Below are 12682 nucleotides of genomic sequence, written 5' to 3' on the forward strand. Positions count from 1 at the left end.
TGCTGGAGCATTTCATCTACTAAATCATGCTTGCCTCTGGAATCTCCCTGAGGGAAAATATGTGAACTTTGTCTTTGGTCCTCCTTTGGCTCTAGCTGCCCCTCTATTTCCTTTTTCAAAGCCCTCCCTATTCATAGACTTACAAGCCTGTTGTCTTCATCTCCCCCTTATGTCCAAACCTTCCCTTGGGGCAGAATGCCATGCTCTTCATTTAAACCTTACTCTTTGTCCTTGTTGTCATGTAATCTTTCTCAGGAGGAATTAGCATTTTAAGCCAATTTCAGTCCAGATTACCAAGTACTTTCAAGGATTGGAGGAAAAGGCATTAAGACACTTCCCAACAGGGCTGAACAGAAATAGTAAAGAAAAGATACATAGGTCTTTTTTTTTCCAGCCAGAAACAAGGTTTATTAAAGATCTGCCATATTAGCCAGAGTCTTAAAGAATTGAGCATCTGTGAGCTATTGGCTAGATTGTAAAAATCCGAGCAGTGGCTAGATTATAAGAATCAGAGCCAATACATAGGTATTTGAGCTGCATCCGCTGTAGGATGTTTGACTTTGGGGTCCAGAGCAGGAGGTGTAACTGCTGCTTTTTGAGTCAAAGGTTGAGTTGGAGTAATCTACCACACCTTACACATAGTGGCTCATTCCTGGTCCAGCCCACTAGAGGAAGTGTCAATGAAGGCAGTACCAGCTACTTTAGATCACTTGTGACAGTGGTGATTTGCCATCCTAAAAGAAGTTTCCTATCTTGAGCTGTGTCCCCCTGTGTTAGGCCTACACATGTTATGACCTCTAGGCCAATAGGAGAGGTGGGCTCCTTTCCCCTTGAGTTGTGGGCAGCCAGATGGGCTAAATCAATGCATCTTACTTTATTGTTGAATAACAGACTATTACCTATAGATAGAGCATTGATTAAGCATTTGTTATTTATCAGAGACTATGGTAAATGCTGGGCATACATATATGAACAATACAGTCCCTACTTTCAAGGGTCTTACATTCTAGTGGGAAAAGACAACACATAAAAGGATCTGGAAAGTGAGGGGCAGGGAGGAAAGCACCAACTATGAGAGTGGGGTTCAGGACAGAGGTTTTGGGGGGAGGGAAGAGAATATATATTTACATAATGCCTACTGTGTGCCAGGTACCATTCTGAGAGCTTCACAAATATTCTTTAATTTAATCTCCAGTGTAGGAGTATGGCTGGTGAAGTAGACAAGAAGTCTTGAGAGCGAGCTTAGTCAGGAGTGAAGTGTATCTGGCTGGAGCCCCTTGAGAAATTATGGTTTGGGCTGAGAATTAGGAAATTAGGAAAGTGGGCCTCAAGGAGAAGGTCTTTTCGGGGGTGGGAACGTGATTGGCAGCGAGGGAGAGAAGTAGTCCAGAAAGTGAGACAGTGGAGTATGGAAGCTATCTACATGCTAGATGCTTAATTAACCACATGCACTATATTAATAAGACTGTAATGCAATGCAGGCACAATGGATTGTAGAAACTAATTTCAGAACAGAAAATGCATATACAGGACAGGATATGAAAACCAATTATTGCTACAAGATAGGATGTAGGAGAAGGTACATTCCATTAATTGTTCCAAAGAAATATTTGCTGTTTCTTCTTGACCAGGCTTGGATGCCAGTAAATCTGTCTCTGGCCTGAGTATATGGCATAACTTGCCTAAGACAGTCCCTTAATTGCTATATGGACTACCACAAAGCACATTTATAAGTCACATATACTATGGGAGCTAGAAGGGATATTTAAAAGCATCTGGTCCAGGTCCCTTCCTTTACTTTGGCAGTGGAATAAGAGGTTTGCCCTTACTAAAAGAATTACTCCAGCATCATAGGTAGAAAAGGGATTTTGACAGTAAGGGAATCTTACTTCATTTGAATTTTATTTTTATTGGTGCTTTTTTTTGTTTTTGTATCACATTTGTTTCTTAATATATCCTTCCTCCTCTATCCAAAAAGCTTTCCCTTATAGCAAAAAAAATTTAAAGAAAGAGAGAGGAAAAAAGAAGCTTCAGTATATGTGCAGTGAAGAAAATTAGTTACATTTTGTCATCTCTCCTCTAGGGCCAAGATTGGTCATTATAATTGCACATCATTCATTTTCATTTTTTCTTTCTGTTTGCATTCTGATAATCATTGTGTGGTACTTTCTTTTGTAAAGTTTTTTTTTTAAGTTCTGAACTTAAACACTTAAAAAGCATATATATATATATATATACATATATGTATATATATATATCAGAACACAAAAATAAGATTCTATATGAAACTATAAATCTCCATTTCATAACATTTGCTTCTTTAAAAAATTATGCACATTACTTTCAAAATTATTCTAATTGTGTCTTCTGTTCTCTTCTGAGCATTAAAAAATGTTACAGTGGCCCTCCTTTTTTGGGGGGGGGTGGAAGGGCATCACAATTGTTAGCTTCCTCTTACTGCAGTCCCCTCCCGATGAGAGAGAGAGAGAGAGAGAGAGAGAGAGAGAGAGAGAGAGAGAGAGACACACACACACACATACACACACACACACACACAGAGTCTTTATCACAAATAAGCATAGTTAAGCAAATTGAATCCACACAGTGGCCATGTCCAAAGATGTATGCCTCTGCACCCCATGCCCCTCGCCTTTCTGTCAGGAGGTAGGTGGAATGCTTCTCTGAAGTACTTTAGGGGACATAGTTGGACATCTCTTTGATTAGAGTTCTGACTTCTTTTTCTTTATTCTCACTGCCGTTGTATATACCGAGGTCCTGATTACCTTGAATAAAGAATTCCCTGAAGTGGTTGCTTGTTTTCAAATTTGCACTGTATATTTTCATTGGGCTGGAACCAATTACTATATTTTGCATAATTATAACTTCAAATAGCACAAATTCAAATATATTGTGACTACTCCAGGGTATTCTTTATTCTCTCTGATCAGACCTTAGCTGTAAATTGTTCACTCTGCATCAGTTCATGCTATCCAGGATTCTCTGAAGTTCTGTTTTCTCATTTCTTACAATGTAATAATACTCTATTGCATTCATATACTATGATTTATTCAGTTATCCCACAATTGTTGAGGACAACCCTTACATTCTAGATTTTTAAAAAGAAACTTTCCCCCCTTTTTAAAATCCCCCTTCAGAATCAGGAAGTTTGTTTTGAAAAAAACTGTTTCTTTCCCAGTTTTATGTTCTCTCAAGCCCACCTTTCCACACCTCTGCCTGTTTCTCTGTTGAGTCCAACGATTTTCTACACCAAACTCTGGTGTTTATTCAGCCTTCTTTCATCCATTTCAAATAAGAGTGAAGTTTTTTTTGAGGCCCACTCCACTTACCCCTTCCACCATGTTAGTCTACTCTTCCTCTCATGTACTCCAGTTATAAGAAATAGCAAGTCCCACTTACTTCCTCCTCTCTATATGTGTATGTTCTTTTACTCTCTTATCTGTTCCCTCAGAATAGAAGCAGTCCATTCCTAGGACCTCTGCTTTCCTTCTTAACTCTCTCAATATTTTTTGAAGATGATAAAGTTCTAAAGGGATACTCATTTCTACTCTCCTATCAGAATATTAGCCCTAACCTAGGCAACTAGCTGGGTGTCCCAGTGGATAGAGCCCTGGACTTGGAGTCAGGAAAACCTGAGGTCAAATTTGGCCCTAGCAAATATTTCTTTGGAATGATTAATGGAATGTACCTTCTCCTACATCCTATCTTATAGCAATAATTGGCTTTCATATCCTGTCCTGTATATGCATTTTCTGTTCTGAAATTAGTTTCTATGTTCTGTTGTGCCTGCATTGCATTACATTTTTATTAATATAGTGTATGTGGTTAATTAACACAAATCACTTACTAGCTGAGTGATTCTAGGCAAGTACTCAAACCTCTTTATGCCTCCATTTCCTCATCTGTAAAATGGGGATAACTATAGCACTTACCTCCCAGGGTTGTTGTAAGGATCAAAGGAGAGAATATTTGTAAAGCACTTTGTAAATCTTAAAGTGCTGTATAAATGCTAGCTACAAGTGCTAGCTAACATCCTAATATATAGCTTCTTCCAACTGCTCAAATAAATTTGCCTTTCCCTTTCTAACATCACACTTACTTATACATCTCTTCTTGTTTGATACTTCCGCCACCCTAGCGTAGGCCCTTATCCTCTCACTCCTGGACAATTGCAAAATCTTCTGTTTTTTCTCCCTTCCTAAAGTCTCTTCTCCAACTCTCATCCATCTTCCATTCAGCTTTTATATAAATTTTCCTAAAGCACAGATTTAAGCATGTCACTCCCCGCCCCTTCTCCTTATTCAGTAAACTCCATGGCTCCCTGTCACCCCCAGGTTCAAATAAAAAATCCTCTGCTTGTCATTCAAAGCCATTCCCAACCCTTCCAATCATCTTATACTTAGTTACCATGTGTATATATATATATATATATATGTGTGTGTGTGTGTGTGTATATATATATATATATGTATATATATATATGTATACACACTCACTAATCTAGTGGCACTGGCCTCCATGCTGTTCCTTACACAAGACAGTCCATCTCTAGGCTGTGTGCATTTCATTGGTTGTTTCCCACTCCCAAATGTTCTCCTTCCTAATCTCTTCTTCTTGGCTTCCTTCAAGACATAGCTCAAATCCTACCTTCTGCAAGAAGCCTTTCTTTCTTAGTCCTACCCCACCCCTTACCTGAGATTACCTCCTGGCTTTTGTCAAGTCCCAGCTGAAATTCCATCTCTACAAGAAACCTTTTCTGATCTTCTTAAATGTTGGGGCCTTCCTTCTACTGATTATCTCCCGTTTATCCTGTTTATATCTTATTTGTATGTAGTTGTTGTTTTCGTGTTTTCTCTCCCATTAAACTGTGAATTCCTTGAGAGGAGAGAGTGTCTTTTGCCTTTTCTTTGTATCCTCAGCACTTGGCACAATGCCTGGGACATAGTAGGTACTTAATAAATGCTTATTGACTGACTACCTTTTATAAGTTTCTCTGGATTCTTCTGTTTGTATTCAAAAGTTCCCACTCTGCTCTGGTCTTTTTACCAGGAATGCTTGAAAGTCCTCAATTCTACTAAAGATCCATTTCCCTCCCTGTAGAATTCTATTCAGCTGTGCTAAGTTATTTTTGGTTGTAAGCTTATAACTTATGCCTTTTGGAATATTGTATTCCAAGATTTCCAATTTTGAACAGAAAGTTCTAGGTTTTGTGTGTTCCCAACTATAGTTCTTTGATAATTGAATTGCTTTTTTCTTTGACAGTGGGAGAGCTGGATTTTGGCTGACATTCCTGGAACTTTTCCTTTTAGAGTTCTTTTTAGGAGGTGATCATTAGATTCTTTTCTATCTTTATCTTGCCTTCTGGTTCTAATAGATCTGGGTACTTTTCATTTATGACTTCTTGAATTAGCATTCAGGCTATAAATTAAAAAAACCAACAAACCATGGTTTTCAGGGAAGCCAGTGATTCTTAAATGGTCTCTCTTTATCTATTTTCCAAGTCAGTTGTTTTTTATATTAGCTATCTCACATATTTTGCTATTTTTTTCCAATCTTTTGATTTTGCTCTTATATTTCTTTCTGATTCATGGAGGCATTGCTGTCTATTTGGCATATTGTACTTTTCAGGGATTCCATTTCTTGAGCAGGGTTTACCACTTTCTTATCTAAGCTAATTATTTTTCTCATTCTTTCCTCTGGATCTTTTATTCATCTCTTGCTTCATTTCCTTTATGTATACGTGTAGTATCTATGGAAAATCCATTTTTTCCTTTAAATCTCAGCTTGAATGATTCTTTCTGGGAATCTCTAGACTTGCAATATTTTTGTGATATTGGTTAGTGCTTTCTTGGATTTACTCACCTCTCCAGCTTTAGTTCCTAAATTGGGGCTTTGTGCTAGGACCAGCCTCCATTCCATCTACCTCCCCGCTGGCTTGATATCACACTGGGTTACTGTGCTAACCTCTATCTCCAAGGATTAGGTTCCCCTGCATCTTTGTGGTTCAGAATGTTGGATTTTTTGGGCTTTCTCTGACATCTCAGGACAGAGTAGTAGGGACCTCAGATCTTCAGGCTATCCTGGAGCACTGTGGAGCTTGCTCACCACTGCCTTTCCTCCTGCTACCACCAGGAACTTCTAAAAGGTCCTCACCCTGGAATCTTTTTGATTACCCTGGGGCTTTGTCAGAGGAGCATGGCAGGCTCTATACAATGCCTCATCTCTGGTTGAATTGGTACTGACTTTGCTGGAGGACCACCTCTTCTATTGTAGGTGAGCTTCTGGCTAATTCTACAGTTATAGGGCAGAAGATACCACATACTGTAGTTTTTCACTGAATTTCTTGATCAATGCTTGGTGTGGTATGAATTTCAGGGTTTAACTGGTATAAATGTATTGGAGCTTGGTGATTTGCCTCCCATTCAGGCATCTGCCATTTTGGCGGGCTATGTAGTATTTTCTTGGTTTTGCTTACTTTACTCCATCAGTTCATATATGTTTTTACATGCTTTCCTGAATTCTTCATATCATTTACAGTGAAGGAATACCCAATTAAATTAATGTACCACAACCTATTTAGCGAATCCCAAATTGATGGGTACCTACATTGTTTCCAATTCTTTGTTATCATAAAACGTCCTGCTATCAATATTTTGTTGTAGTTCTTTCTGTCTGTCTTTAATCTCCTTGGGATAGGTTACCTAGCAGTAGACAATCTGCGTCAGAGGGCAAGGGGACTCCTCTGGTTCTGTAAGAATCGAACCATATAGATAACACTTATTTCACCCTCTGGTATTGGGAATTAACAAGTATTTTTATTATTATTTTTAATTACTAAGCATTTATTTTTATTCCTTCTCACTACTCTCCACTACTGGAGGAAAAAAGCATCAACAATTATAATGAAAAATCCCTCTTAATAAATGTACATAGTCAAGCAAAACAATTTTTTACATTGGTTACATCCAGAAATGTTCAGTAAGTATGTGTTAAGTACCTACTGTGTTTCAGGAAGTTAAAATATTAAGTTGCCAAGTTCTTCCTTCCCTAAAGTCCCACTTCAGTGCTCACTGTGATGAAGAGGTAATTCTGAGTTCTCAAAGGCTGTGACACAGAGCATAAATTCCTAACAATTTGGAATGGCTTTTAACATCAATCCAGTGACAGACTTTATGTCTGTCATTCAAGGCCCAGCCTAGCAAAGTTCAAGAGTGACTCATCACCAGAATGTGGTCAACCACTAGATGGTGAATTATTTGGGCCATAGCAACTCATGAAGACTATCTATCTACTAAGCAATGGAGGAATTATGCATTAGTAGAGGTGAAATTGCATATGTTTTGAAATAGCATTGATATTCTTGTCAAGTCAATATAGAGCAAAAGAAAAGCCAATTTTAAATGAGGTTTGGCCCTACAAATCTAAAAAAATATATTGGCAAGAAAAAGAGTTGGGAGAATTTGGTCTAAATGGCTGTTGGTGTGTGTTGCTTGGCCATCTCCTAAGGGTGGTATTGTGGATGACCTCTATGAAGCAGAAATCAGGCACTTGGAATAATAGGTTAGTAAATGCACATTGGTTTAAACCAGTTTGTGAGAAGCCAAAGTTATTGTCTACCTTATGTCAAACTCTATGTCTGTCTAATACCTTCAATAAAACTTACATTTTTTAGGCATGCCAAAAATATCACCACACTTATTTAAATGATTGAAATGTAAAACGTTCTTTTTTTGTATTATACCATGAAGTGACTCAAAAATGCTGAAAACAAATTTAAACAAACATGCAAAGTCCTCACTTTAGTCACTAGGTTTGTCTTCAGATGACTTTTAATTGCTTACATATTCAGAGCAACACTTCACAGATGAAAATTTGTCACCACTGAGGACAGTAAGAGGAATGGGCTGTGGGGTCTGAAGGCAATTACCAAAGATGAAATCCAGAAATGTTTTGGGTAATGTCAGTCTCGATGAAGTAAATATCTAGTTTGAAGGTGGCATCTCTCACTTGGTTATGTAATTTCTAATAGGTTCGTTTAAAAATCAGTAATATGTATGCCTTGTATGATATAAAATGTTTTTACAAAGACTAGCAAATACAGTGAATTTTTAAAAATAGCATTTTATTTCGCCCATGTAGAGATGGCCAACCTAGATTCTTTCAGGTAGGTTAATTAGACACTGACTTGATAAATTTTGACCTATTTGTGTAACCACAGAGTCACAGAATGGGAGAATTGGAAGGAAACAGAGAGATGATTTAGCCCAGTGTGTCTCACATCAATCTGGCTGCACGTTGGGAGCTGACATATATTGACAGTCTGTAAATACTGATCATCACGGTCATGGTGAAACCTAGGGATGTGGTAAACTCCAATGATAAATGAGAGCTGGGAAAATTTTGTAGCAAAATAGAGGAAATTCAGCCTGTTTTCATATTTGGAAAAGTCTCATTTAATAAGTATTTTTGATACATGATTTCATATTTAATATTTTAAGCAAAAAATGTCACTATTCAGGGAAACGAATTTGTATTCTCCAGAATATTAGTTTTGCTTAAAGTGATTTGGGGAATGCTGGTTTAGTCCATTCCTTCATTTTGACAGATAGGGAAAACCAAGGTCCAAAGAAAGTAAGTCACTTGCACAAGAATACACAGCAAGTTAGTGCCCGAGCTGGCACTACACCCTCGTCTCCCCACTTGGTCTTTGTTCTTTCCCCTGAGCCACGTTACCTCTCTCTGTGCCACTAAGAAGTGGTTTGCATTGTTCTGGGTGTTGGAGCGATAGCCAAATTGTAGGCTGGACACATACATTAAGAATCCATTCTGTCCCAAGGGAAGCTTCCTTTGAGCATTGAGTTTTGCATAAAGCACACAAATTCTGGGAAGCATGACAGGAATGAAGCTTTGCTAACACGAGAAAGAGAACCGCTGGGAAAGGGAGTCTTCTTGGCTCGCATATGGGTTTCTTCTTGCAGATTTGGGGGGGGGTGTGTATGTGTTTTCTCAGTAAAAGAGTGAAAACAGTTGGTAGCTAATACAGTCCCTGGCCTGAGTTTCATTAACCTTGGCTCTGCCTGGTGTTGCCCTCCAGCTCTTTAGAAATGTGGTCCCCAGAAGTGGCTGATCAGAAACATAGGGTGTAATGTCATCTGTGTTTGTGAAACTGTGTGAGAAGTTTGCTGGTTTTTCACGGGACTTAGGCCAGTCCTCTGCGCTGAGCATGTTTTTTATTAATGTCTTTCTCTGTATTTCTGTCCCATAGGAGTTAAAACAAGAATTCACTCGTATCCTGACAGCCAATAACCCGCATGCTCCCCAAAATATCGTCAGATTCAGCTTTAAAGTAAGTGTCTTTTGGCCTGTCACCCAAACCCCAGGTGCCTGGGGCTGTCTGCTTGCAGCTTGTGACAAAGGGGACTAGTTCCAGTGCATGATAATTTCATAGGGCAGAAAGATATAGTGGATTTCAAAAACTCTTTAAGCTTTGTAGTGTTAAGACCTTAGGATTTTACTAGGAATTTGCTTTCATTTTTCTTTTTTCAGTATTAATTTTCCTTGTGGTCATGTGCTGTGGAATTTTAGGAATTCTGTTCTTTTTCAAGCAGCAAATTTATACTATAGCAGTGTTGGGCTAGATCATTTATAGACTCATAGGATTTTAAAGCACAAAAGATGAGACAAACTCATTTTACAGATGAAGACAGTGAGAAGTTGCATGACTTAACTGTGGTCATTCATCTGGTTTGTGGCCAAAGTAGAACTAATGATGATGTTGACAGCTGCTAACATTATTAGATAGCACCTTGTTTGCAAAGTGCTTTACATCTGTTGTTTTATTTGAGTCTCCTAGTAGCCCTGAGAGATCAGTATAACTATAGGTACAAGGATTATTTTCTTCATTTGGTAGCTGAGGAAGCTGAAGGTCAGTAACCTAAGTGACTTTCCTGTAGTCAAAAGGCCAGTATGTCAGAGGTGGGATTTGAACCCAAACCTTTTGATGTCAAATCCCACAATTTGTCCACTGTTACATGTTGCTTCTCAAGTCTAGAACTATGGTCTAGAGTGCTAGCTCCCAGGCCAGTGCTCGTTCTACTATACTACATTTCCTCCTACCATTCCCATGGCTTCTAGGAATTCCCTATTTAGGAATTACTATAAAAGTTTTATTTATGTGTGTATATATATCTCATATGTTTGTACATGTATGCATAAATAGGTGCCATACTATGTACTATATATAATATGCATACATTTAACTCTAAGATAGCTCTCTGTCTATTATATTACCAGTTGCACACACACATGCACATGCTCATGTGTGTGTTTGTGTCTATGTACATGTATGTATACATGCAGTGTTACCTAGCTGCACATACTATATAAATAATATATACAAGTTATATAGTATATATACATTATGTTTATATACAGAGAGAGAGAGAGACAGAGAGAGAGAGAGAAATATTTGTGTGCAGCTAAATAGCATAATAGGTAGAGAACTAGTGTTAGAGTCAAGAAGACCAGAGTTCAAATGCTACCTCAGATATGTACTAACTATGCGTCCCTGACTGTGTCATTTAACCTCTCTCAGACTGCTTCCTAATCTATAAAATGGAGATAATAGCACCTTTCTCACAGAATTGTGAGGATCAAATGAAATTATATATGTAAAACACTTTGCAAACCCTAAAGCACTATATAAATGCTAGCTCTTATTATTATTGTTATGCTACCTGTATACATATATTATACTAAAATTATTTAGGTTATAAATATATATAATGAGGATGCCCAGATATTGTCCAGATAACTATCCTCACTGTATAAACTGATCAGGATTTTGTTTTGACATTGATGGCATCACCCTTGTACAAGATGTAGAAGCTTTGATTGTTATGGCTGATGAAGACTGACTGGTATGTTTAATATTTCCCAGTCAGGCTCCAGCCTCTGTTTCCAGTCTGATCACACCTTGCACCCCCTTACACACTCTCCATTCTTTCTGTTTCATTGCATGGTAGTTTTTTGCCTCCATCCCTGGGAATCCCCTAGAACCCTCCAAGGTTCAGCTCAAATATCATCTCCTCCTCCTGATTCCTCTCCTTGTTAGTGCCTCCTGAAATTCCTTTGTATGTATTTTGTATGCCTTTTTGCATTGACTTATTTGGGTTCATGCTGTATTCCCCTTTCCCCAGTAGAGTAAGTTCCTTCAGGTCAGGGACCATTTTGTTTCTGTCTTTGTGTCCACAGTGCCTGGTACATAGCAGATGCTTAATAAAGGCTTGTTGATTGATTTACTTTTAAAAAGTAATGATATGGCAGAGTAAAATGCTGTGTTAGAGGTTCTCTGAACCCTATAAGGTATTTCCTGTGAGTTTGTCAGAATCATCCAAGGTTCCAAATAGATGACTGCCATTAATAATTAATAATTAATATCAAGGGAGCCACAAAATGAGGAGCTGTGCTTGTCAGACGTACTTGCCACTGGCATGGAAAATGCCCATTTTAGATTCGGAGTCAAAGAAGGGCTCCTTATGGATATTGATCTAAACTTTAGATTTGAGATTCCGAAGGCTTCTGTTTGTGGACGATGTGCTGATTTCATCAAGCCTCAGGCCATTGCAGAGCCTCCTAAATGAAATCCATAATCCGTCAAAATAAAGTTTGGCCTAACTATCCACACATGCAAAACCAAATAGATGGAAAAATGGTTGTTGTCCAGATCATAATATCTAGTTGGGTGGACAAGCCACAAAGAAATTCCTTCTTGGAGAGATACTGGAGGTCTTTGAGCAGAGGGATGACATGGTGTGACCTATGAATTAGGAAGATTATTTTGGCGATTGTGTGAAGAACGCATTGGAGGGAAGAGAGGATATCAGGAGGTTATTGAAATTAAGAGGTAGCGAGGGCTTGAACTAGGATTACAGTGCAAATGGAGAGGAGACAATAGATTTTAAAATGTTATGTTATGAAAGTTAAGTTGGCATCATTTGGCAACTGGATGAGGAAGAAGGAAGTCAGAGATAAGTGAGATTTCAGGATTGAATGATTGAGAAAATGGTGGTACCATCAACAGAAATAAAGATGCTGAGAGAAGGGCAGGTTTGAGAAGTTGATTAGTTTAATTCTGGATATGTTAAGTTAGAGGTGCTGATGGTACTACCAAGAAGGACACCCCTGACTCAGGTTGGTCTGATAGTTCGGGTTCAATATTGGGACGAAATGAAACATTTGTAGACTGTCTCACTGTTAACAAAAGGAGTTTTACTTAGCCAAAGCAGGGAAAGGATGCCTTATTGATTAACTAGGTTGTAGCTTCCCTGCTTCTATGATAATCATGTTGGTCTGCTGGTTAGGAGCCTGAGGGAAGAGTTGCTACCTCCTCATGTGCTGGCTTTTTGTACTTAGGTTATGAGGAAGCTGCAACATTGCCCTGAGCCTTAATCCTCTGTCTCAAAGATGGTTTCAGTATCTTTTAAAGGAAACTAGCCTATATCTACAAGACAGATATTGCTTCTACCACAAAGGTCCCACATGGCATTTAGAGATGTAGGACTGGAGATTGGAGTAAAGATTAGGACTGGATATGTAGATTTGAGAGTCATCTACATAGAGGTGATAATTGAACCAGTTGGATCAGATGAGAACATGAAGGGAA

The 12682-nt window shown here is 38.4% G+C and overlaps 1 protein-coding gene across 1 annotated transcript in view; it reads left to right on the forward strand.

Moving 5' to 3' along the window:
* DNAI1 (dynein axonemal intermediate chain 1) overlaps window positions 1-12682 on the forward strand; it is a 252535-nt gene that overhangs the window by 49765 nt on the left and 190088 nt on the right. The window contains exon 4 of the mRNA XM_020966929.2: window positions 9284-9364. Within this exon, the coding sequence (XP_020822588.1) occupies window positions 9284-9364 (81 nt within the window). The remainder of the gene's footprint in view (window positions 1-9283; window positions 9365-12682) is intronic.

Source organism: Phascolarctos cinereus, unplaced genomic scaffold (assembly GCF_003287225.1).
Source record: "Phascolarctos cinereus isolate Bilbo 61053 unplaced genomic scaffold, phaCin_HiC Scaffold_4;HRSCAF=312, whole genome shotgun sequence".
In the NCBI taxonomy this organism is placed as follows: Eukaryota; Metazoa; Chordata; class Mammalia; order Diprotodontia; family Phascolarctidae; genus Phascolarctos; species Phascolarctos cinereus.